The sequence below is a fragment of the Sciurus vulgaris genome, assembly GCF_902686455.1.
Source record: "Sciurus vulgaris genome assembly, chromosome: 6".
Taxonomy (NCBI): Eukaryota; Metazoa; Chordata; class Mammalia; order Rodentia; family Sciuridae; genus Sciurus; species Sciurus vulgaris.
The window spans coordinates 106442545-106469474 of NC_136466.1; the positions used below are offsets into that span (position 1 = coordinate 106442545).

At 36.5% G+C, this 26930-nt stretch overlaps 1 protein-coding gene across 2 annotated transcripts in view; it reads right to left on the reverse strand.

The window, feature by feature from the left end:
* Positions 1-301: 301 nt before the first annotated feature.
* Positions 302-26930, reverse strand: part of JMY (junction mediating and regulatory protein, p53 cofactor) — a 99680-nt gene continuing 73051 nt past the window's right edge. For both annotated transcript variants that reach the window (XM_079143565.1, XM_079143564.1), the window contains 4 exons: positions 10751-10846; positions 8935-9538; positions 7904-8214; positions 302-3769 (listed from right to left, as the gene is read on the reverse strand). In XM_079143565.1, the coding sequence (XP_078999691.1) occupies positions 7907-8214; positions 8935-9538; positions 10751-10846 (1008 nt within the window). In that variant the 3' untranslated portion in view covers positions 302-3769; positions 7904-7906. The remainder of the gene's footprint in view (positions 3770-7903; positions 8215-8934; positions 9539-10750; positions 10847-26930) is intronic.

Genomic DNA, 26930 nt, shown 5'->3' on the forward strand with positions numbered 1-26930 from the left:
ATAAGGCCTATACGGACCCAATAATATTTACAGGTTGGTATCTGGTGTTAAGTGCATAATAGTTAAATGATAAAGCTAAAACAAAACAAAACAAAACAAAACAAAAAAAAAACCTTGTGTTTGCAAAAGAAAAAAAGCTTTATGCTAAAAATATTGAATTAAATTAACAAACATACTCAGTGAATGTAATTTAAAAATGGAGTCTTAGCTGGGCATGGTGGTGCATGACTATAATCCTCTCCACTCAGAAGGCTGAGGCAGGAGTAGTACAAGTTCAAAGTCAGCCTCAGCAACTTAGTGAGGCCCTAGGTACCTTAGCAAGACCCTGTCTCAAAATAAAAAATAAAAGGGACTGAGGATGTGGCTCAGTGGTTGAGTGCCTCTGGGTTCAATCCCCGTTAACAAAAACAAAAGGAGTCTTAGGGAATGTATATAATGTACTGTTTACTGAACCCATTCCACATAGTGAGGATGCTGTGTTCCACTGATTTGAGTTTCTTAGTGTCTACAATGGCTGATTATGCTTTACAGTTTAACATTTTATGACATAAGTCATGAACCCCCTCCCCCATACAGAGTAAATGAAAATGCTCAGAAGAGTTCCACATTCTTTCTGTGGAAATATACCACCTTACTGACTTACGGCTCTGTCTACCAGTATCCTTAAAGATGCATTTTACAGAAACTTCAGCTCCACAATAACTAAGGAACGATGGTTTTTATCCTGCTCACAAACTCAATATGCCCATAAAATATACTTCAAATAAGTGTTTACCCTTTAAAAATCGCCACTAGTCAGGCATTTCCTCATGCTGCTAAGCCACAAACAACTAAGATTTTAAAACATTAGGAATACCTTTTCTACACCTGCTACATTGGTTCTATATGTATAATTTTGGTTGCATTAGTAGGGGAAATATCGGAAATTGCCATTCAAGTGAGCAATTAATATTAACCTCAAAACATCTCCAAGTCATCATCTACTTGTTTTCCCCATTTTAAATATACTGCAATTGAGACTAAAATTGGTAAATCAACTTCCAAATTGACTCAGCATAAGCAAGCAGCTGTTTGTGAATACAGAAATGATACATTAACAGAAATACAACTGTCAAATATTTTGAGTCATACAAAAAGTACAGGCAAATTTGGAACTGGAAACATGATCATCTGTAAGTACCATGACCACATATATACTAATTTAACATTAAAGGAAAAGATGTACATTTTATTAGGGGCAAGGAAAAAAGAACATTTGACCATACTTAATTTTTGTAGAGTACTGAAAATGCTCTAAAATATGAGGGTCCAGTTCATAAACTTATTTTAGACAAGCAGATCCTAGTTCTTTCAAACTCTGTAATTCCAATGGTTACATGATCTACAGTAATTAGTAACTTTGGGGAAGTAGTCATGTGAATCTTTCTCCCCCGCAAGTGCTAATGATGGAATATGGGGCCTCATGCATGCTAGGTAAGCACTCTACCACTGAGCCACATCACCAACCCAAGACCCTGAATCTTGAGGCAGGGAAATGTGTTGGTGAAAGTTATTTACCAGAGAATAGGCACAGCTGGCTGCCAACCAGGCTCTCTACTTTAACCTCCATATTGCTGAGTGTGGATGCTACCAGGGAATGTGCTGAGAGGTGTGGATGTATCCCTAGGAGAATGTGGAGTTTATACACACTCTAATATTTGCTAGAAACTTATTACAATGTGGCTGAAGACAGATCACAGGAGCCTTTTTAAAGGGAAACTGCTTTATGATAGAATCCCAGCAGGAGCACTAATGGGTAACAATTCTCTCTCAACATCTAAGGGGTCCAGTGTTTGTTGTTACTTAACATTACATCCTTTTGTATTCTTTCAAAATTGAAAAAAATGAATAAAACTTAGGTTATGAACGAGCATCCAAAAGACTTGACATATGAAATACGTCACAATATGTGGATCCACACACAAAAAAATGGATGCCTAAGATGGGTACATGATTTTTTAAAGGTTTCTAAATTTTAAAATTTCCAAATATATTACTTTTACCAATGGCTCTTTGGGTTAAAAAGCATACTTTAATGCTTTACTTAAGTTATAAAGGATAAGCACTCACCCCCACTGAAGTTTATATATATCAGATGTGTACTTCTATCATCCCAGACATACGGGACTTATGCTGGGACTACAACCACTGTATCATGAAAATGTGCAGAAGTTCCTGCTTTCATTTTATCCAATAGTTGTATTTTAACAAGGTGCCTGCAACAGTTACTATTACTAAACATATTACTAATGTTTGAGCAGAAAGATTGTTTTATATAACCTGTTGCTGTCAGAAATTTTTGTTAAAGAAAATAATATTCAAGAATGCTAAGTGTGTCGTGAGCACTTTTCCTCCAGCGAAATCAATTCATATACACTGAGTAACTTACTCCAGTACTACTTTCTGGGAGTAGGTCAGAGAAATACCTCATAAGACGGAAAATTCTTTTTCGAACTTCAATCCTGAACTCCCTCCAAATAAAGGTCCAGATCTGTCTTATGCAGAATTACACTCTGAAGTACTATAAACTGGGTCCAGCATATCTATTACCTTTGTGCAAGCCCACAACAATCCTGCTGACAATCCATGACAGCTGCATTAACATAAATAATCCCTCCAGACTTCATTATAAAAAATCAGCATCTATCGCTTATGTATGTAGGCTAAACATTTAATAACAAAGGCTCTCTCCCAATGTTCCATTCAAAGCATTTCAAGATAGTAAAATGCCAGCCAAATCTACTTTCTGCATCTTGCAGCGTAAATGCTTTTCACTGTGGAGCACAATAAAAACTTTAAGTGGTGCATGATAAAGAGTTAAGATCTGCATCCCTATTATTGAATCCTCCTCTTTGATTCTCAATAGGAAAGTCATGAGTTACAGTGATTAAGCAACAGTTCAAACAAAAAGACTAAAAATAATTTGAAACATTATCAAATTACAAAGTATTGCTTCTCATAAACAAGGATGCACATAAAATTCAAACCATTATAAATTCGGAATTATGAAAAGCTATTTAAAAGCATGGAAATTTTAACTTCAAATCCTTACAAAGTGTAAGACTGTAGCCTCCTAAAATTATGCCTTGTTAAATGTATCGTGTTTGGAACACAATAATAGGTGTCTGTCCATTGACTTTTCAGATGTTGAACATCATTATGAAAATTCCTTTGGAGATGAGAACTGTTAAAATTTTAAGTGCATTTCCAATCTGATATAAATTCCTGACCTATAGCTACCATGATAAACTTCTTTTTCAGAGTGTAGCACTATTTCTGTAAGCTGATATGGAAGAAGCTCTGTATTTTCAGCAGATGTCCTTCCTTTCAGAACACTGAAAGAAGGATCTCAAAGCAGTCCCAAAACAGCTCACAGTATCTCTGTCAACCCCGTCTTCTTCCAACTCATAGCAACTCCCAGTTTAACTGGCCACTTCAAGAATATATATACGGGTGGAGGAGGAAAGGGAAGGTGCATAGAAAACAGCCATCTCCAGAAGGCCTTTCTTCATTGCAGACAGGAACATTGCACAAAAATCATCTTAACTATTATCTATTGGAATGACTGTAAAAGTAATCTGCCAATTGTGCTTCCTTTTTTTTCATACAACTGAGTCAATATACTTTGGGTCTAATGGAATCCAACTGTGGAACCAAGAGTTTCAACTTTTGTTTTCCAAGAGAGTCAGAACCAATCTTCATCTATAGGTATCTTTCTTCTTTAAGTCACCTGTTTGCAAACAAAATAACACAGTGTATTAAAAAAAGATATCTCTTAAAGATACTCTTTCTCTCTCATTTATCTATACATATGCATATATACATACCACACCCCCTCATACCCTTTACAATATCCAGGATGAATGGATAGGTTTTTCTTTAGATAGGCATGTATACAGTGTAGTGTAGAAGAATTCCTTTTAAAAAAGGAATATGTCTGTGGGGTTTTTTTTGTTTTGTTTTTTGTTTTTTTCTTTGGTGCTGATGGGTCTATTTATTTATTTATATATGGTGCTGAAAACCGAACCCAGTGCCTCACATATGCTAGGCAAGCACTCTACCACTGAGCCACAACCCCAGCCCATGTTTATATTCTTAAAACAATGAAAATGTTTTAATGCAGATTTTGATCACTGTTAAAAGACTCTTAGATTCATTTTCATACTTATGTCAAAAGCACAAAATAAAGAGTAGATTCAATCTAAAATATCTGTCCCATAAACTGCCAATAGATTAAAAACAATTAAATATATCTTTAAAATTGAAGAGACAATTTTTTGTTGTACTGACATTTAGGTGATAGATAAAAATTACTTTTTGTTTACATGAGCTTAATCATGACACACCTCTGTGTGTGTGTGCGTGTGTGTATGCACATAAATACAGATGAACATGTTTCTCCATTCTACTCATCGGATAAAAGCTGGCATGCACATGAATAAAGCTCTAACTTATTACAGTTGTTACCTTTTCTAATATTGTAGCTTCATGTGACTGTTGAGCACCTGAAGTGTGGCTAGTGTGATGGAGAAATTAATTTTTTAAGTTTGATTTAAATAACTCAATATAAATTTTTTCCATTAAACACATTTTTGTGTTGGTAGGACACTTCACTTTAACCACTGAATACTTAACATCCAAGGTGAGACATTCTAGTAAGTGTAAAATAAGGATCACATTTAGAATTAAAACCTGGGTTCTGAAGATGAGGTGCCCTCAAAAAAGTGAGAACTGGGGGTGCAGCTTCGTGGTAGAGTGTTTATTTAGTAAGCTTGAGGCCCTGGGTTTAATCCCCAGAACCACAAAAGTGAGAAAAAGTGCTGAGCACCCCACAGAAAACTACGTCATGAATTTTTAATGTTGATTGCAGTTTGAAAGATACTATTGCAATTACACGGTGTCAAATAAGTATTAAAATCAATTTCATGTTCCTTTTTCACTTGACACTTTTACATTCCCTTTTACTTTTTACAATGACATGTGCTATTGTGTACTGCTATTATAGTTGCTTAATAAGATTAAGAAAGATCCCACAGGAAATAATTTATTTATTTTAAAGTCTATATAACTACATATATTTCCTATGTTTAGAAATCACTTTGAAGGCAATATTAACTATGGCTATCTCTGAGAAGAGTTTCAGAGCAGAACAAGGTGGAACAGGGGACCCTTCACTCTTTTTATTGTATTTTCCTTCCCCCAATGCTGAGGATCAGGGCAAAGCCATGTGCATGCTAGGCAAGTGCTCTACCACTGAGCTACATCATTAGTCTGAACCTTCACTTTTTACTCAATGGAGTTTCTAGAAATTAAAAGCATATAATTAAGCCAGACTCAGTGCGGCCCACCTATATTCCCAGCTACTTCTGAGGTTGAGGCAGCAGGATCACAAGTTCAAGGTCAGTGTAACTTTGGAAGATCCCAAAGGAAGATAAGGAAGGAAGGAAGGGGTTGGAGGGTGCTGGGTACATAGCTCAGTGGTAAAGCACTTGCCTAGGATACGTAATGTACTGAGTTTGATTCTAGTACAACAAAAAAAGGGGAGGAGCATGTAACTAAAGATTTAAAATTTTTAAGAAACTTATTAAAACTAAGGAATTGTGACTCAGGAGGTTGAGGCAGGAGGGCTGCTGTTCGAGGACAGCCTATGCAACTTAGTGAGACCCTGTCTCGGCGGGGGGAAAAAAGATTGGGGTTGTAGCTCAGTGTGGAGTGCGCTTCTGGGTTCAATCCCCAGTACCAGTGTGCGTGCGCACGCACACGTAACTTTGTATGTATCTGAGCTTGCACATTATCTTGTTTCTTAGTTTCTCTTAACATTTTTAAAAAATATTTCTTAGTTGTCAATGGATATATGGTGCTGAGTATTGAACCCAGGGTCTCACACATGCCAGGCAAGCATTCCACCACTTAGCCATAACCTCAGCCCTCTTTCAACACTGTAGAATATACAAACGCCAAAAACAAACAACAAAAAGCCCAGCCCATCCCACATTCCCTCCAGCAAACTTTTTAGCAGCTTTTTCCAAAGTGGCACATACCAGGTACCATACCTTCAAGCTAAATGAACAGGCAGAAGCTATAAATAACACTTCAGCCCACTGCTATACATAATGCTCTTATAATATCTATGTATCAGGTAGGATCTGGGGAGGTGGGAGAAGACAAATGAGGATGTGCCAGCCTGAGGAAGTGTGCCAGGACTGGCTACCACAGACCAGCTGTAAAAAAAAAAAAAAAACTAAATATACACATCTGTGAAGACCAAGTTGTGGCATTAACCAATCAGCATCCAGATGGTAGTTTTAGGTTCAGGTTTACATAGCAACCTGAGAAGCTACAAGCAGAAGATGATTCAATAGGTAGCAAGAAATGTGAGGTGGGAGATAATCTGCAAATAACTGCAAAAGATTCCAGTACACCTGAGTCTCTGGACATTAACACACATGTAGACATAGATACATGTGCATTCATCTAAAAGGCAAAATGTACACATATACAAGCAAAAATGGTTTGAAATTATCTTGGGATTGAAAAGTGGTAAGTTGTACAATCCTACAAAGTGGTTGTAATTAGGTTCTTTACATAACAGGAAAAAAAGCAGGGCAATGGTAATATTGAACATTAGTTGAATCACATCAAGAGGATGTGATTTTTGTCACCCTTTTAAGTTTGGTGCGTAAGTGGATAGGAACAGCATGGAGAGATACTAGATGAATATTTTCCAGACAGACCCAAGCCCAAGAAGAACAAATGAAATTGTTTTTAGCATTTTTCATTATGTAATCAATATTTAAAAATTGATTTTTTTTATTTTTGTTCTAAGTCTTCACAGTGCTATAATCCCAGCTACCCAGGAGGCTGAGATAGCAGGATCACAAGTCCAAGGCCAGTCTGGGTAACTTTGGGAGACCCTGTCTCACGAACAGAAAAATAAAAAGAGCTGGGGTTGTTGATCAATAGTAGAGTGCTCGTCTATCATGCTCAAGCCCATGATTCAATCTCCAGTACTGAAAGTTAAAAATAAAAAATTCATTGTGCTAACAAATAATTATCCTTTACCTACTCCTCCAGAACTAAAGTATTCCCTGTTTGGGTAATGCTGTGAACCCCAGAGACCTAATTCCATCAAGAGAATATAATAATGACTGTAACATGTTTCCATACTGTGTGTATTTTGCACAAATTAGAAATTTCAGTTGTAGTAATTACCAGTTCTATATATTATTTAATTTATAGCAAATGTTATCTTTATTAATTTGATACATTTAATAATTCCTGTCTCATTACAAATTAGTGATGTACAAGTTATTAAAAGGTACTAGACTACAAAATATCTCTTAAGATAATGCCACATTTTAACCCAAAACTATGTGGAGGGGACTCAAGACATGTTTTTTTTTTTTTTTTTTTGTTTGTGTGTATGTATGTATAGTAGCTGCAAATTAGTCTAGACAATTCAGTAAATGTGATAAGCCTGAGTAGTTTTAAAGGTTTAGAAAGTTAAATAATCAGGCAATGCAATAATTTTTCTAGACTGATATTAGGAAACTATGTAGGCAGCAATAAGACATCAAAACTCAAGATATAATGGAAATACTTCAGCTGGAAAAAGCCTCCTTTGTTCAAGGCAGAAGTAATACTGTCCCTTTACTTGGGGTATAGCTGTTCACAGAAAATTTTAGTGAGCAAGATATAAAAAACATAGCATATACACAGCAATAATCCTTAAAAGTGCTTTTCTGTTACCTTGATTTCTAGAAATTTACATATTTATGATACATGCTATAAGCATCAATCTCTATAAGGAATACCAGACCGCACCTGTATTACCGAATGCTATTAAAGACAATAGGCCATTTACTTGTCAGTTCTCCCAGTCTGTGCAAGGCAAAGCCTCCTCTTCATCCTCTGACTCAGGGGATGCCTCTTTAATTCTTCGTAGAGCTTCATGGATGCTCCGTGTTAGAGGGTCTGTATCGGGCAGAAGTGTGAAGGATTCTCTCAAAACTTCCTTCTGTACCTTCTTCAATTTTACCCCTTTCCTTATTTGTGCCAAGATATTATTACTATCATCTTCATCAGGAAAAGGAGGCAGAGTTCGCTGTTCAACCTTTTTCAGGTGAAAACTACCACGCTTCAAGGATGCTAGCACCTCATCCATGGGTGAGCTCACTTTGGAAATGAAACAGAACAACTATAGTAAGAAATATTTCACAGAAAGGCCTCTCAGATTAAAATGTAATATGCAAATGGCTTTACATAATGTTTGCCCCATGGAAACTTTCCTTATTATTTTTAAAGAAATAATTTTATTGAGGCATATTGGACATGTGATAAAATCATACATACTATTCCCTACTTCTTTGCTTCTTATACAAAGAATATACTGAGGACCTCAATACCAAAATGTGATGAAATAGTACATGATTTTGCCAATGTCCTCCCGCCCTTTCTTCATGTGAATACTGTTTTGTTCTGTTTGTTATTGTGGTGCTGGGGACCAAACACAAGGCCTTGTACATGCTAGGTAAATGCTCCACCACTGAGCTATATTCCTAGCCCATGAGTAGTTTATTTCATCTCCTAGGTTGAAAATCAGATTTTCTCTAGCACAGAAAGAGCCACCAACCAAACAGGTCATGTCATTTCGGAAGACATACCTTTAAAACATTACTCAATAGCCCAAGAAGGTACACATTTATGTGTATCAGTACATATTTGTTGCTGTGGGTAAGGATTCTCCTCTGTGACCTTGAATATCTGTTTACTATGAAATAATGTTCAAAGATTATTTGAAACTTTTAAACTATGCAAAGTAAAATAAAATGTAAAGTTCTTTCATTATTCCTCACTTTGTACAATAGATGGTCATGAAAATGGCTTTTAAGTTACCTCTCCTCCTCTGCAAACCTTCAGCAGTCTTTCTGAGCTTCTTCCGGGCACTAACCAGCTGGCTGCTATCGAAAAGGTGTGCTGAGGGGGCACTGGCAGACTTCGGGATCCTCTTCTCATTCCCCTCCTTTCTAGGCAGACCTTTCTCCAGTGTCTCTGAGTTGGCAGTGTTGTCCTTTGCAACAGGCAGAGGTGGGGGAGGTGGAGGTGGCGGAGGGGGAGGTGGGAGAGGAGGGGGTGTGGGAGGGAGAGGTGGTGGGAGTGGATCTGTGGTAACAGAACATGGTTCGAGGTCATTGGTACTGAAAAGTGGGAGAGATGCAGTGGGAGGCAGTTTCGAGGTAACACCACTGAGAGGTAATGAAGTGGCTTCAAGTTGTGCTAATGAATTATCTTCAAGTTGTGCAAGGCGCTGGGGTTCTGTTGTCTGTGATGACCCAAGTTGGCCTCTTCCTTCTCCCACCTCTTCAGTTTTCTCTACCTGCAACACTCCTGGTAGAGAGTCACATGGATCCTCATGAGGCACAGGACTTGTTGCACTTTTTCTTCTTGTGTGAGCCAGTCGTAATCTGGTTGATTTAAGTATGACTTGCCCAGGGTACCTCTAAAATAACAAAGTTATTATAACTGGTTGTATTACATTAAAATAATTCATAAACAAATGCCTATTTACGTCCTTAAACTGAAGATATTTTTGGCCCTTCTGTGACTTTTCGGGCAAAAAACCCAGAATACTAAAATAACAATGCCTAATACCTCTCCAACCATTATCACCAGCTTGTCTTACCTACTTAAGGAGCCAACTGTCCAAAATTATTGTATGATTTTTTAAAAATATTTAATGAATTACTAATTTAATGGAAAAAACTTGAGTGTTTAAAATGAATATTATGTAGCATAATAAAAACTCTGATAACAATATACATTTTATGTTAGAATGAAGGAGGAAATAAAATCTTTTTCATTACTGATATATAGGAGTCTCATTTTAAATCTTTTATGCATGAAAACCTAGCATTAATATCACATGTTAAGACAATATTTAATGCAAGTCTGATCCTCTTATAAAGGATGACCTTACTACACCTCATTTTTTCACTGTAAAACTTAGAAAGAACTTAATCAAAAGTTCACTTCACCTATAAGGTAGATCCTTCAGTAGAGAGCAACTGAAGTAAGGCTTCAGAGCACTTTAAGGTTTAGATTTTATAATATCTGTTCAGAGTCATGACTTAGCCTGGCAAGGAACCTGCTCAAGAAATTCTCATATATAATGGTCAACATTCATATTTTGCAAAAGTCATCTCCATACATTACCATCAGAGGTTGATATATGTGGAACTAATAGCAAGCTGATACTTGAGCCAGTTAGTCAGTTGTAAATTGGCTATTTTTATACAACCAAGAGGAATCCAGGTTTTCCAGAGGCCCTGATCATTCCTCTTATACCATTCTTTATGTACCAAAGGTCACAAGAATATTTATTCTGGAAATAACCAGAAGAAAGGGGGCCATGACATCAAAGCAGCTGGTGGGAAGGGAGCGGGGAAGAGAACTGCCATAGTTATACTGTAAACAGAAATCGTACAACAGATGTGGGGGCTGGGGTTGTGGTTCAGTGGTAGAGCGCTTGCCTATCATGTGTGAGGCAATTGAGTTCGATTCCCAGCACCACATATAAATGAATGAATAAAATAAAGGTCCATCAACATCTAAAAAATATTTTTTAAAAAAAGAAAGAAATCCTACAATAGATGTGTGTATAGCTTTGTTTGAAAAGCAATGAAAAACAATAAATGGGTCATACTTTCATTACCTGTTTAAATGTTCGAAGTCTATCCAGCGTTCTCTGTCTCTCCTGACTAACCCAGGCACTTTTTTTTTCTTCTTCATCATGCACTCTTTCTCTCTTCTGGTAAAAAAAAAAAAAAGAATGAATAAAATTACATAATTCCATTATGTTGTGTCCTATTCATTTTTACCATTAATAGAGAAAATACACACACACACAGAGTTTTCCCAATATGTAAAATATATGACTTAAAAGGACTCATTTAATAAAATGTTCTATGACATGGAGCCCTGTTTCTAGTTTGGACTGAATTTCGTATAAAATATTCTACTACATTCTGCTAATTCAAATATAATTGACTTTATTTTCAGAGACACAGATTTACTTAGGAAAGCAGATATACATTCAAGGGAGAACGAAGGCTAGCTCCAGAGTGTACACCCTTCAGGCATTACAGCAATAAACACAAATTCAAGGGAGTATGTGAGCTGTCTCCAGAGGAGAAACAGTCTAAGACTTTCTATATTTATTTTTACCTCCCATGTTCCTGGATGGGCAGACTTAATATTGTCAAATGGCCATACTACCAAAAGCCCTATACAGATTCCATGCAATTCCCATCAAAATTCCAATTCCAAAATTCTTCATAGAAATAGAAAAAGCAGTCATGAAATTCATCTGGAAAAAAATAAGAGGCCCAGAATAGCCAAAGCAATCCTTAGCAAAAAAAGCTAAGCAGGAAGCATCACTATCCCAGACTTTAAATTATTACAGAGCTAGATTAACAAAAAAATATCTGTTGTAGTGCATGGTACTGGCACTGTAACAGACAAAACCAATGGAACAGAATAGAAGACAAAGACAAACTGACAAAAATACAGTTACTTCATACTAGAAAAAGGAGCCACAGCCTATCACTTTAAAGATAAAACCAGCAACCAGTTGTTTGGTCCTTTAGATATTTTATGGTATTTCAATGCATATAACCAGCAGTTATTAAAAAAAAAATATGCTTCATGTTAACCATCAATTGCTTACCTTAATATCATACATTATAGATGGTACTTATTCACACAAAAAGTTTAAATTTTTTTCATATTGCTTAATCATATAAAACCTGTACAATATAATCTCATTTGAAGGAATATATTTTGGTTAAGCAAATGATAGGTAAATAGGTTATGACTTTGTTTTCCTGATTAGATATTTTCACACAGAAAATCAACTTTATTCTTCTAAAACTGTTCTTTTCAAATTCAAACCTTCACTATTGTTTTATTCAATCATCTCACTCCTTTATTCCCACCAGATAATAATAAGATCTTTCTTTTATTTATTTATTTTTATGTGGTGCTGAGGATCGAACCCAGTGCCTCACACATGCCAGGCAAGTGCTCAACCAATGAGCCACAACCCCAGTCTTCCTACTTTCTTTTGATTCCTTAAATGTGAAAGGAAAGAATAAGGGTAACAATGAATGGAGGAAACTGAAGGAGATGTAATAGGCTAATTATTTTTAATAAAGTGTTATGTAACATAATTCTTACATAATAAAATGTAATTTGATATTATTTATTTAAATATAAGGATACATAAAACCTAAAATAAGGTCTGAAATAAATCAGCATGTACCCAAAGAAAGAGAGGTATAAGATAAATAGACAAAAAACAAAATCAAAACAAAACAAAAACCCACATCAATAAAAATAGGAAATGTTTTCAGGGGAATGACATTATCATTCTTCAGGTCATTTCAGTGGCTACCATTATAAATCGAATGCTCAGAGAGTATGGACAGGGAACCTTCTGGTTAAGGGTAGTAAAGGCAGTCTTGGGGCTTCCTTGAAACCAAGAGAGGGGATGGTGGTAATTTGAGAAGAAAATGCTGGCTTTAAATAAAACAAGGTGTTATTATATTAACCTTGAGCTACATATTATGATATATACCTGCCACATACAAAAAATTCTGACAATATCAATATTGACAGTCATCTTCAGACCTCTGATATAGAACAGAATTCTCTAAAAAATAAATCAGCCCAGAAAAGCCATCAACTTTCATCAGTAATAAAACTGGGGAACATGGGCAGTTCATAGAAGATGAGAATGTTCCTCCAAATATCTGAATCCTTATTAAAGAACAAATTGTATGATGGATGTAGCTGAAGGAGGAGGAAAAAGATAAAATATTATCTTCATGTTCAATAAGTCCTCCCTGATGAAGGAAACAGCAGGCTGTGAGATAGGGTAAAGGAAGGAACAATTTCCAAATATCAACTAAGATACCCTGTGATGTACGGGCTTTCCATAAATCCCACAGGGAGATAGGGGCCTCGTAATTGACAAAGGGGGAGTAGAGGTAGCCTTCTGAGCAGGGGACAGCCTGGACTCTGATTCTCTGCCCGTTCAGAGATGAGAGACAGTAAGAAAGGAAATGACATGGGGATGCAAGGATGGATTTATAAGTTCACACTAGGTGTGGGAAGGTAGCAGTTATTCTATTAACATGAAAACTGCAATGAAAACAATGTGTCTGAAAACACACTCTGCTTGAAGGCATCACACAAAATAAAATGGAAGAAGAACAAAAAGATGAAACCTAATTAGACAGAAGATAGCCTGAGAATATGATGTGAACATCATTGGTATTATTTAGATAGAGAAAAATCAAATGTCTTATGGGGTGGAAAGGGCCTCAGACCACTTCATTACAACATTCAAAGTACGACATAGTGTGGCAGTGTTTCCAAATATTGTTGGGGGAGGAAATCACCACATGATCCAGTAAAAGCATTCTTAAAGGAAATGAACAGGCAATCCCAAAACATGCAAGAACTTGGCAGACCGTTTCCAAAACAGCACCTTAGATGAAATCTAACAACTCCAAGATGAACAAAGATAAACTTAGACATAAAAAGTTGGTAAGAACCAACTAAGCACTGAACTTAGATACAAAACTGAATCTAAAACAACTGAGAATCATGAGTATATAACAAAGAATTTAAAAGTTATCTAATATTTTTACATTGTGAAGGGCATATTGAGGGGTGGAGAAAAGGAATTGGGAGAAAGTATGAGGCAAATGATTTCTTAGTCTTCCGCAGTATGTGTCTAATGCTGAAACAATTTTTAAAATTCTACTGTAACAATCTTTCTTTGAATCTTGTCAAGAAATCTATGTAAATCCTAATAATTCGTTCTCTTGTTAAAAGTAGTATCACTTCTGAAGTCGATTGTTTTATTTTTGACATTTTTCTGTATATTTCAATCTTTATAAAGATCATGTATCTCTTCTTTATATACAATGAGAATTTTGAGAAACTGCTTTGCAAACTACTAATTACAACTGCTTATAATTAAAGGTTTTCATTCATATTGATATTTCGTTTTTAGGAAACTGACAACAATGACTGGTCATGGCGCATACTGGAGCAGAGGAAGCTGAAGAAAGCAACACAAAAAGAAGTCATGTAAGCAAAAATAAAGCTACTGATCAGTTTCCATGACCTACAGCTTATGTGCTTTCATAAAGTAAAAGCCACAAGTTATGAGAGAGTTACATAAAACAAGAAAGTAATTTTGGGGGGCTGGGGATATAGCTCAGTTGGTAGAGTGCTTGCCTTGCAAACACAAGGCCCTGGGTTCAATCCCCAGTACCCCCCCCCCCAAAAAAATGTAATTTTTTTTTAAAGGAAAAAATTATTTCTTGAACACAATTTTCTTCTTGTACCTAATTTGAGTTAACAGTTATTACAGCAGCAACAACAACAAATAGGGTTGGGGATGTAGCTCAGTGGAAGAGTATGTGCCTAGTTAAGCATGAGCCCCTGGGTTTGACCCTCAGAGTCATTCAATCAATCAACAAATAAACAAATTAGCAGTAATAAGCAACTAACCTTTATGTTCCTATTCATTTTTTTAAACAATCTACATCAAATATTAAAATAAACTTCTTTAGTCTTACATATTTAATTTGCAAAGAATTCTAGGAGATAGTGTTGAAACACTAAGGTTAACATCTACAGTTTTAAAACTCTACCACCCAAGAGAGTCTAATAAAGGTGGTTTAAACTAATTTTGAAGCCCAACATGGTGGGCACACATCTGTAGTCTTAGGATTCCAAGTCTGAGGTCAGCCTGGGAAACTTAGTGAGACCCTGTCTCAAAATAAAAAGAGTTGGGGATATAGCTTAGTTGTAGAATGCTTGCCTGGTAAGCACCAGGCCCTAAGTTCACGCACAGAACAAAAATCTAGACGTGAAAGCAATGATCCATAATTTCAAGCAATGAAATAGAAGACACCATCAAAAGTCTACCAACCAAGAAAAGCCCAGGACCAGATGGATTCTTAGCCAAGTTCTCCAAGACCTTCAAAAAAGAATACATACCAATACTCCTCAAATTATTCCATGAAACAGAAAAGGAGGGAATCCTTCCAAACTCATTCTATGAGGTTAGTACCATCTGTATACCAAAACCAGGCAAAGACACATCAAGGAAAGAAAACTTCAGACCAATATCCTTGAGGAACATAGATACAAAAATTCTCAATAAAATTCTGGCAAATCACATACACATATTAAAAAAATAGTGCGCCATGATCAAGTGGGGTTCATCCCTGGAATGCAAGGTGGGTTCAACATATGGAAATCAATAAATGTAATACACCACATCAACAGACTTAAAGACAAGAATCATATATTATCTCAATAGACAGAGAGAAAGCATTTGACAAAATTCAGCACCTCTTCATGTTCAAAACACTAGAAAAACTAGGGATAGTAGGAACATACCTCAACATTGTAAAGGCTATCTATGCTAAGTCCATGGCCAACATCATTCTAAATGCAGAAAAACTGAAAGCATTCCCCCTAAAAACTGGAATAAGATAGTGATGCCTTCTTTCACCAGTTTTATTCAACACTGTCCTTGAAACCCTAGCCAGAGCAATCAGACAGATGAAAGAAATTAAAGGGAAAAGGAGATAGGAAAAGAAGAACGCAAGCTATTTACTGATGACATGATTCTATATTTAGAAGATCCAAAATATTCCACCAGAAAACTTCTAGAACTCATAAATGAATTCAGGAGGATATAAAATTGATACCCATACATATGTATGGGTACTGTACATACATGATGAATCCACTGCAAGAGAAATTAAGAAAATCACTCCATTCACAATAGCCTCAAAAAAAAAAAAAATATTTGGACAAAATTCTAACAAAAGGTGAAAGACCTGTACAATGAAACTACTTTAACACTAAAGAAAGAAATTGAAGAAGACCTTAGAAGATGGAAAAACCTCCTATGCTCTTGGATAGGCAGAATTAATAGTCAAAATGGCTATACTACCAAAAGTGTTACACAGACTTAATGCAATTCCTATTAAAATCCCAATGACATTCTTCATACAAACAGAAAAATCAATCATGAAATTCATTTAGAAAAATAAGAGAACAAGAGTAGCCAAGGCAATCCTTAGTAAGAACAGTGAAGCAGAAGGCATCGCACTGCCAGACCATTGACTATACTACAGAGCAACAGTAACATAAACAGCATGGTACTGGCACCAAAATAGACATATAGACCAATGTTACAAAATAGAAGACACAGAGACAAACCCACATGAATATGGTTATCTCATATTAGACAAAGGCACCAAAAACATACATTGGACAAAAGATAGTCTATTCAACAAATGGTGCTGGGAAAACTGGAAATCCATAATGTAACAAATATTAAATTAAACCTTTAAATAAATAAAATGGATTCAAACTAAAATGCTTCTTCAGTCACCACTAGATAGAGCTTCCAAACAAAATCCAACCAAAGAAACCATAGAACTCAATAACACAATCAATAGCCTAGACTTAATAGACATATATAGAATATTCCATCCATCAACGAGCAGATACACTTTCTTCTCAGCAGCACATGGAACCTTCTCGAAAATGGACCATATGTTATGCCACAAAGCAGCCCTTAGGAAATGCAAAAAAATAGAGATACTGCCTTGTGTTCTATCAGATCATAATGGACTGAGAGTAGAAATCAATGACAAAGTAAAAAAAGGAAATTACTCCAACACTTGGAGGCTAAATAATATGCTATTGAATGAAACATGGATAACAAAAAACATCAGGGAGGAGATTAAAAAATTCTTAGCGGTCAATGAGAATGAGGATATTACATATCAAAATCTCTGGGACACTATGAAGGCGGTACTAAGAGGAAAATTCATTGCATGGAGCGCATTCCAGAAAACAATGAAAAGTAAACAATTAAATGACCTAACATTACAGCTCAAAGCCCTAGAAAAAGAAGAACAGAATAACAGCAAAAGTAGTAGAAGACAGGAAATAATTAAAATCAGAGCTGAAATCAATGAAATTGAAACAAAAGAAACTATTCAAAAAATTGACATAACAAAAAGTTGGTTCTTTGAGAAAGTAAACACAATAGATAAACCCTGAGCCACACTAACAAAGAGAAGGAGAAAGAAGACTCAAATTACTAAAATACATGATGCAAAAGGAAATATCACAACAGACACCACTGAGATACAGAACATAATGAGAAGCTACTTCGAAAATCTGTACTCCAACAAAATAGAAAATACCGAACACATTGACAAATTTCTAAAGACATATGCTCCTCCCAAACTGAACCAGGAGGACATACACGATAGCCAGACTATGGAACCAACCTAGATGCCCTTCAATTGATGAATGGATAAAGAAACTGTGGTATATATATACAATGGAATATTACTCAGCTATAAAGAATAATAAAATTATGGCATTTGCAGGCAAATGGATGAAATTGGAGAATATCATGTTAAGTGAGATAAGCCAATCTCAAAAATCCAAAAGAGGAATGATCTCAGTGATAAGCGGATGATGACACTTAATGGGGGGTAGGAGTGGGACAAGAATGGAGGAAGGAGGGACTGTATAGAGGGAAAAGAGAGGTGGGAGGAGTGGGGGGGGGAGGAAAAAAATAATGGAATGAATCAAACATCATTACTCTATGTAAATTTATGAATATGCAAATGGTATGCTGTTACTCCATGTACAAACAGAAACAACATGTATCCCATTTGTTTACAATAAAAATAAATTTTAAAAAACTAAAAATAAATAAATGAAATTTTCAAAAATAAATAAATAAAATAAAATGCTTCTTCAATAATTTAAAGAGAGAGTCCACAGAATGGGAAAAAATATTTACCACACACGCCTCAGATAAAGAACTAATCTCCAAGATATATAAAGAACTCAAAAAACTTAAACACTAAAAAAACAAAACAAACCTAAATAAACCAATCAATAAATGGGTAAGGAACTGGACAGACATATCACAGAAGAAACACATTGATCAAGAAACATGAAGAACTGTTCATCATCTCTTGCAATTAGAAAAATGCAAATCAAAACTAAGATTTCATCTCACTGCAGTCACAATGGCAATTATCAAGAATACAAGCAATAAGAGAGATCCAAGATGGTGGACTAGAGGGAGGCTGCATTCCTTGTCGCTCCGTAACTCCAGTTTCAAGCAGAGGGTATCTGTTTCTTGGGGAGGCAGTTTTAGCTGTTCATCGACCCCCTGCTCTTTACGCCATTTGTCTACTGTGATCACTTGACGCCTTTTTGAGTGCAGATTGCTCACTGTCAGGCGCCTATCATCCGCCATTTGCCTGCCTCTTGCCTGTCCATGGCTTGCCTTTCACCTACCCATCACCCACCACCCGAGGTTCACCTCCTGATCATCCAACCGCAGTCAGTAAACTGACCGCAGATCGCCAGTGGAGTGCCAGCTGCCTGCTGTTCCCTGGAAGTTCACTGTCACAGTACCTGCAGGTTTGGTTACATGTGGCTGCCGCCATTTTGAGACAACTGTCAGGCCCCGTAGGAACCCTGGCCAGACTGACTGATCCCCGTCTCCAGGATCCCTCAGCCCGACGGATCACTCCCTGCCTCTGGGGCCCTCACATCTACTGACTGCTCCCTGCAACCAGGACCCCCAGATCAACTGCGACCTATCACGAGGACTAAAGACCGACTGCACCCCGCCCCCCCCCCCCCCCCCCGCCAGCTCCAGGACCTCCAGACAACCACGCCCACATTCCAAGCTGCAGCTCCCCATTTGCCAACACATCTGGAAGCCAGAGCAGCCATCTTGGATAATCCTGGAAGCCATAGCTCTGATCTTCAGGTGGGGCAAATCACATCCTGAGACGCCTGCTGGAGGCTTGAAGATCATTGTCAGGTACCTCTCATGCATCAGGCTACTGAAGACTGGGAGGTTTGAATACTATATGACTGTTATGGTGTAGATTTTCTTTTTTCTCCGTATTGAACAATTTTAATTTTTTATTTCTTTATTTTTCTTCCTCTCTTTTCCTTTTGTTTACCTGTTCCCTCAGAGTCTCTTTCTCCCTTTTTGCATGCTAACAACCAACTTCTTTTGATTACACTCTCACTCTTTGTATTAACTAGAACTTCTATATATTTTCTTATCCCATTAACAGCTACATCCTACACCCCTCCACATCCTCTTTGTCCTCCAATAGAAACTGAGACCTTGCAAATCTGTTTGTTATTCTGAAGATAATAACTGAACTCATTCTGTTTATTATGACAATATTGTTAATGTCCTCATAGGGGCTAATTGGTCTCGGATTGCATAGTGTCTGAACCAGGCACTGCTAATATTGACCTCCCCCTTAAAGAAAAGATTTTGGAAACTTACAGGGACACTATAGCCTATGGGGGAAACTGCAATACCCCAGATCTGCAGTGCTAGAGGGGAAGATACATGAACAACATGAAAGAACAAGGGAAGAAAATGATCCAAACAAATCTGGATTCTATATGAATGAAATCCACCGACAGTTTGATAGAAGAAATGTCAGAAAACGACTTCAGATTATACATGATTAAGATGATTCGTGAAGCAAAGGATGAGATAAGAGAGCAAATTCAGGTAATGAATGATAATACCAATAAGCAATTGAAAGAGCAACCACAGGAAGCAAAAGATCATTTCAACAAAGAGATAGAGATTCTAAAACAAAAAAACAAAAACAAAAACAAACAAAAAAAACAAATGGAAATCCTTGAAATGAAGGAAACAATAAACCAAATAAAAAACTCAATGGAAAGCATCACCAACAGATTAGACCACTTGGAAGACAGAACCTCAGACAATGAGGACAAATTATTTAATCTTGAAAATAAAGTTGCCCAAACAGAGAAGATGGTAAGAAATCATGAGCAGTCTCTCCAAGTACTATGAGACATCACGAAAAGACCAAATTTAAGAATTATTGGGATTGAGGAAGGCACAGAGATACAAACCAAAGGAATGTACAACCTATTCAATGAAATGATATCAGAAAATTTCCCAAGCATGAAAAATGAAATGGAAAATCAAATACAAGAGGCTTACAGAATACCAAATGCACAAATCACAACAGATCCATACCAAAGCACACTATAATGAAAATGCCTAACATTCAAAATAAAGATAGGATTTTAAAGGCCGCGAGAGAAAAGCATCAGATTACATATAGGGGAAGACCAATACGGATAGCAGCCGACTTCTCAACCCAGACTCTAAAAGCTAGAAGGGCCTGGAACAACATATTTCAAGCTCTGAAAGAACATGGATGCCAACCAAGAATCCTATACCCAGCAAAACTAACCTTCAGATTTGAAGATGAAATAAAATCCTTCCATGACAAACTAAATTTAAAAGAATTTACAAATAGCCTGCGCTACAGAATACATTAACCTAGACTTAACAAAATATTCCATGAGGAGGAAATGAAAAACAACAATGGAGGTCAGCAAAGGGAGGAACTACCTTAAAGAAAAATCCATTCAAAGGTGAAACCAAGCCAAGTTAAAAAGAAAGAAAAGCCCAAATGACTGGGAATACAAATCCTATCTCAATAATAACCCTGAACGTAGGTGGCCTAAAATCATCAATCAAAAGAGAGACTGGCAGAATGGATTAAAAAGAAAGACCCAACAATATGCTGCCTTCCAAGAGACTTACCTCATAGAAACGACATCCACAGACTAAAGGTGAAAGGATGGGAAAATACTTTCCACACACATTGACTCAGTAAAAAAGTGAGGGTTTCCTCCTTATTTCAGATAAAGTGGAGTTTCAGCCAAAGTTAGGCAGAAGGAATAAAGGAGGACATTTCATACTGCTTAAAGGAACCATAAATCAGGAAGACATAACAATAGTAAATATTTATGCCCCAAAGAATGGTGCATCCCTGTACATCAAACAAATCCTCCTCAATTCCCGGAATCAAATAGACCACAACACAATAATTCTGGGTGACTTTAACACACCGCTGTCACCACTGGATAGATCTTCCAAACAAAAACTAAACAAAGAAACCATAGAACTCAATAACACAATCAATAGCCTAGACTTAATAGACATATATAGAATATTCCATCCATCAACGAGCAGATTCACTTTCTTCTCAGCAGCACATTGAACCTTCTCGAAAATAGACCATATGTTATGCCACAAAGCAGCCCTTAGGAAATGCAAAAAAATAGAGATACTGCCTTGTGTTCTATCAGATCGTAATGGAATGAAATTAGAAATCAATGACAAAATAAAAAACAGAAATTACTCCAACACCTGGAGACTAAATAATATGCTATTAAATGAAACATGGGTAACAGAAAACATCAGGGAGGAGATAAAAATTCTTAGAGGTAATTGAGAACGATAATACAACATATCAAAATCTCTGGGACACTATGAAATCAGTACTAAGAGGAAAATTCATTGCATGGAGCGCATTGAAGAAAGGAATAAAAAGTCAACAATTAAATGACCTAACATTACAGCTCAAAGCCCTAGAAAAAGAAGAACAGAATAACAGCAAAAGTAGTAGAAGACAGGAAATAATTAAAGTCAGAGCTGAAATCAATGAAATTGAAACAAAAGGAACAATTCAAAAAATTGACAAAACAAAAACTTGGTTCTTTGAAAAAGTAAACAATAGACAAACTCTTAGCCACACTATCAAAGAGGAGAGAGAAAACTCAAATTACTAAAATTTGTGATGAAAAAGGAAATATCATGACAGACACTACTGAGATACATAACATAATGAGAAGCTACTTCGAAAATCTGTACTCCAACAAAATAGAAAATACCGAACACATTGACAAATTTCTAGAGACATATGCTCCTCCCAAACTGAACCAGGAGGACATACACGATTTAAACAGATCAATATCAAGCAATGAAATAGAAGAAGCCATCAAAAACCTACCATCCAAGAAAAGCCAGGACCAGATGGATTCTCAGCCGAGCTCTACAGGACCTTCAAAGAAGAACTCATTCCAATACTTCTCAAAGAATTCCAGGAAACAGAAAAGGAGGGAACCCTACTAAACTCATTCTATGAGGCTAATATCACCCTCATACCCAAACCAGACAAAGACACATCAAGGAAAGAAAATTTTAGACCAATATCCTTGATGAATATAGATGCAAAGATCCTTAACAAAATAGTGGCAAACCGTATCCAAAAACATATTAAGAAAATTGTGTATCTCAATCAAATGGGGTTCATCCCTGGAATGCAAGGATGGTTTAATATCCATAAATCAATAAACGTAATCCATCATGTAAATAGACTTAAGGATAAGAATCATATGGTTATTTCAATTGATGCAGAAAAAGCATTTGACAATATACAACACCCCTTCATGCTGAAAACAGCAGAAAAAATAGGGTTAGTAGGAACATACCTGAACATTGTAAAGGCTATTTATGCTAAGTCCACAGCCAACATCATTCTTAATGGAGAAAAATTGAAAGCATTCCCTTTAAAAATGGGAACAAGGCAGGGATGGCCTCGTTCACCACTTCTATTGAACATCATACTTGAAATACTAGCCAGAGGAATTAGACAGGCTAAGGAAATTAAAGGGATACAAATGAGAAAAGAGGAACTTAAGTTGTCACTATTCACTGATGACATAATTCTCTATTTACAGGACCCAAAAAACTCCTCCAGAAAACTTCCAGACCTCATCAATTAATTCAGCAAAATAGCAGGATATAAAATCAACATGCATAAATCTAAAGCATTTTTATACATAAGTGATGAAACAACTCCGTTCACAATAGCCTCAAAAAAAAAAAAAAAAAAAAAAACTTCTTGGGAATCAATCTAACCAAAGAGGTAGAAGATCTCCACAATGAAAACTACAAAACACTGAAGAAAGAAACTGACGAAGACCTTAGAAGATAAAAAGATTTCCCATGTTCTTGAATAGTATTAAAACAGCCATACTTCCAAAGGCGCTATACAGATTTACCGCAATTTCAATTAAAAACTCTATGACATTTCTCATAGAAATAGAAAAAAGCAATCATGAAATTCATCTGGAAGAACAAAAGACCCAGAATAGCCAAAGCAATCCTGGGCAGGAAGAGTGATGCAGGAGATATCACTATACCAGACTTAAACACTACTATAGGGCAGTAGTAACAAAAACGGCATGATACTGGCATCAAAACCGGTAGATCAATGGTACAGGATAGGATAGAAGACACGGAGACATACCCACATAAGTACAGTAACCTCATACTAGACAAGGGTGCCAAAAACTTATAATGGAGAAAAGACAGCCTCTTCAACAAATGGTGTTGGGAAAACTGGAAATCCATATGCAGTAAAATGAAACTAAACCCCTATCTCTCACCCTGTACAAAACTCAACTCAAAATGGATCAAGGATCTAGGAATTAGACCTGAGATCCTTCACCAAATAGAAAAAAAGTAGGCCCAAATCTCCATCACGTTGGCTTGACCTTAACGAGACCCCCATAGCACAAGAAAAGCAAGAATTAATAAATGGGATAGATTCAAACTAAAAAGTTTCTTCTCAGCACAGAAAACAATCAACAATGTGAAAAGAGCCTACAGAGTGGGAGAAAATGTTTTCCACACACACTTCAGACAGAGCACTCATCTCCAAAGTTTATAAAGAACTTAAAAAACTTTACATCCAAAATACAAAGAACCCAATCAATAAATGGGCTAAGGAAATGGGTAGACACTTCACAGAATAAGATAAACAGGTGATCAACAAATATATGAAAAAGTGCTCATCATTCCTGGTAATTAGAGAAATGCAAATTAAAACCACTCTAAGATTTCATCTAACTCCAATGAGAATAGCTAATATCAAGAACACAAGCAATAATAAGTGTTGGTATGGATGTGGGGAAAAAGGCACACACTCATACATTGCTAGTGGAGTTGCAAATTGGTACAGCCACTCTGGAAAGCAGTATGGAGATTCTTCAGAAAGCTTGGAATGGACCCACCATTTGACCCAGCTACCCCACTCCTCGGCCTATACCCAAAGGACTTAAAATCAGTATACTACAGTGATGCAGCCACATCAATGCTCACAGCAGCTCAATTCACAATAGCTAAGTTGTGGAACCAACCTAGATGTCCTTCAATTGACATATGGATAAAGAAACTGTGGTATATATACACAATGGAATATTACTCAACCATAAAGAAGAATAAAATTATGGCATTTGCTGGTAAATGGATGAAGTTGGAAAATATGCTAAGTGAAATAGGCCAAGCCCAAAAAACCAAAGGACGAAAACCAAAGGACGAATGTTTTCTCTGATAAATGCATGACAATATATAATGATGTGGGGTGGTGGGGGAGAAGAATGAAGGAACTTTGGATGGTGTAGAGGAAAAAGGGGTGGGAGGGGGTGCGGATGGAAAAACAGAAGAATGAAACAGACAGTATTACCCTATATATATGTATGATTACATGAATGGTGTCAATATACATTGTGTACAACCATAGAAATGAAAAGTTGTACCCCATTTGTGTACAATGAATCAAAATGTGTCTGTAGAAATAAAAAATATTTTAATTAAAAAAAAAAAAGAATACAAGCAATACGTATTGGCAAGGATGTGAGAGAAAAGGTACACTCACACATTGTTGGTGGGAGTGCAGATTGGTGCAATCACTTTGGAAAACAGTACGGAGATTCCTCAGAAAAACCTGGAATGAAACCACCATTTGACCCAGCCATCCCACTCATCGGTTTATACCCAAAGGATTTTAAATCAGCATACTACAGTGATGCAGCCACACTGATGTTTACAGCAGCTCAACTCACAATACCTAAACTATGGAACCAACCTAGATGCCCTTCAACAGATGAATGGATAAAGAAAATGTGGTATATATGTACAATGAAATATCAGCCTTAAGGAAAGAAATTACAGCATTTGCAGGTAAATGGATGGAACTGGAGAATATCATGCTACATGAAATAAACCAATCCCCCCAAAAATCAAAGGCTGAATGTTTTCTCCGATAAGCTGATTCTGATCCATAGTGGGGGTTGGGTAACAAAGAATGAAGGAACTTTGGAATGTACAGAGGGGAGTAAGCAGAGTGGGGGGAGTGGAGATGGGAAGGACAGTGGATTGATACAGACATTATTACCCTATATACAAGTATGAAAAGAAATTTTTAAATAAAAAAGTGAGTCACAGACCTAAAAATACAATGCAAAACCAAAAAACGTACAAGATTATATAAGAGAAAATGACCTACACTTTGGTGATGACTTTTTAGATGACTTACCAAGTATGAAAGCTAGAAGTACTAATCTGGACTCTGCTAAAATAAAAAATAATAATAATTAATCCCTGCTCTGGGAAGGACACTGTCTAAAAGAGTGAGAATACAAGCCACTGACAAGGAGAAACATATTTGTATTGGACACACTGAATAAAGGACTATTATTCAAAGGTACAAAGAATTCTTTAAAACTCAACAATAAAAAAGCAGAAACCCAATTAACAACTGAGCAAAACATCCAAACACCTTACACTAAAGAAGATATGCAATATGGAAAAAAAGAAAAAGGAGTATCTGCAGATAGCAAATGGACATATGAAAAGATGTTCAACCTCAAGGGTATTTAGAGAACTGTAAACCACTACACACCTATTAGAATTCAAAACCCTGACAACAGCAGAATTTTGAAAGAGAATGAACAACCTGAACTCTCATTTACTGATGAGGGGAATGCTAACTGCTCCAGTCACTTTAGAGGATGGTTTGGTACTTTCTCACATAACTATATACACTCTTACATACTACCCAGAAATCAAACTCCTTATTATTTACCCAAACGAGCTGAATCTTATGTACACGAAATGCTTACGTGGTTAGGCAGAGTAGTGCATGCCTATAATCCCAGTGACTTGGGAGGCTCATGCAGAAGGATCCCAAGTTGAAGTCAGCCTTACCAATTTAACAAGAGCCTCAGCAACTTAGAGAGAGACCCTATTTCTCAAAATACCAAGCAGCCTCTGGGTTCAATCCCCAGTCCCACCCCAATAAATAAATTAAAAAATCAAATCAAATCAAATCAAAACCTCTGCATGGACATTTATTTATAACTGCCAAGGCTTGGAACCAACCAATATGTCTCTCAGTAAATGAGTACATAAGCAAACTCTGGTATATTCATAAAATGGAGTAGTATTCAACACTAAAAATAAATGAGCCATCCAGCCACAAAGACACAGAGAAAGCTTAAATCCATATTACTAAGTAAAAGAAGCCAATCTGAATAGGCTACATGTATTATTCTAGCTACACAAGATGGAAAAAGAAAAACTATGGAGATAGTAAAAAGATCAGTGATTACAGGGGTCGGTGAAGAGGGAAGGCGAGAAATAGGTAGAACAAAGGGATTTTCAGGGCAGTGAAACTATTTTGTATGATATTGTAAGAACAGATTCATGTAACTATCAATTTATAGTCAGTAAACCACACAACACCAAGAAAAAAACAGTAAGGTAAACAATGGTCTTTGGGCAATAATGAAGTATCAATGTTGTTTTTGAGAATTGTTGACAAATGTACAGCTGTGGTGGCAAGGGAGGTTCAAGTATGCCCCTAAAATGCTAATTTAGCAAAGCATGCTTGTTGACCCAGCTACTCTGGAGGTTTGAAGACCACAAGTGCCAGGCATGCCAAAGTAACTTAGTGAGACCCTGTCTCAAAATAAGTTAAAAAGGGTTGTGGATATAATTCAGTGACTGAATGCTTGCCTAGCATGTGTGAGGCCCTGGATTCAATGCC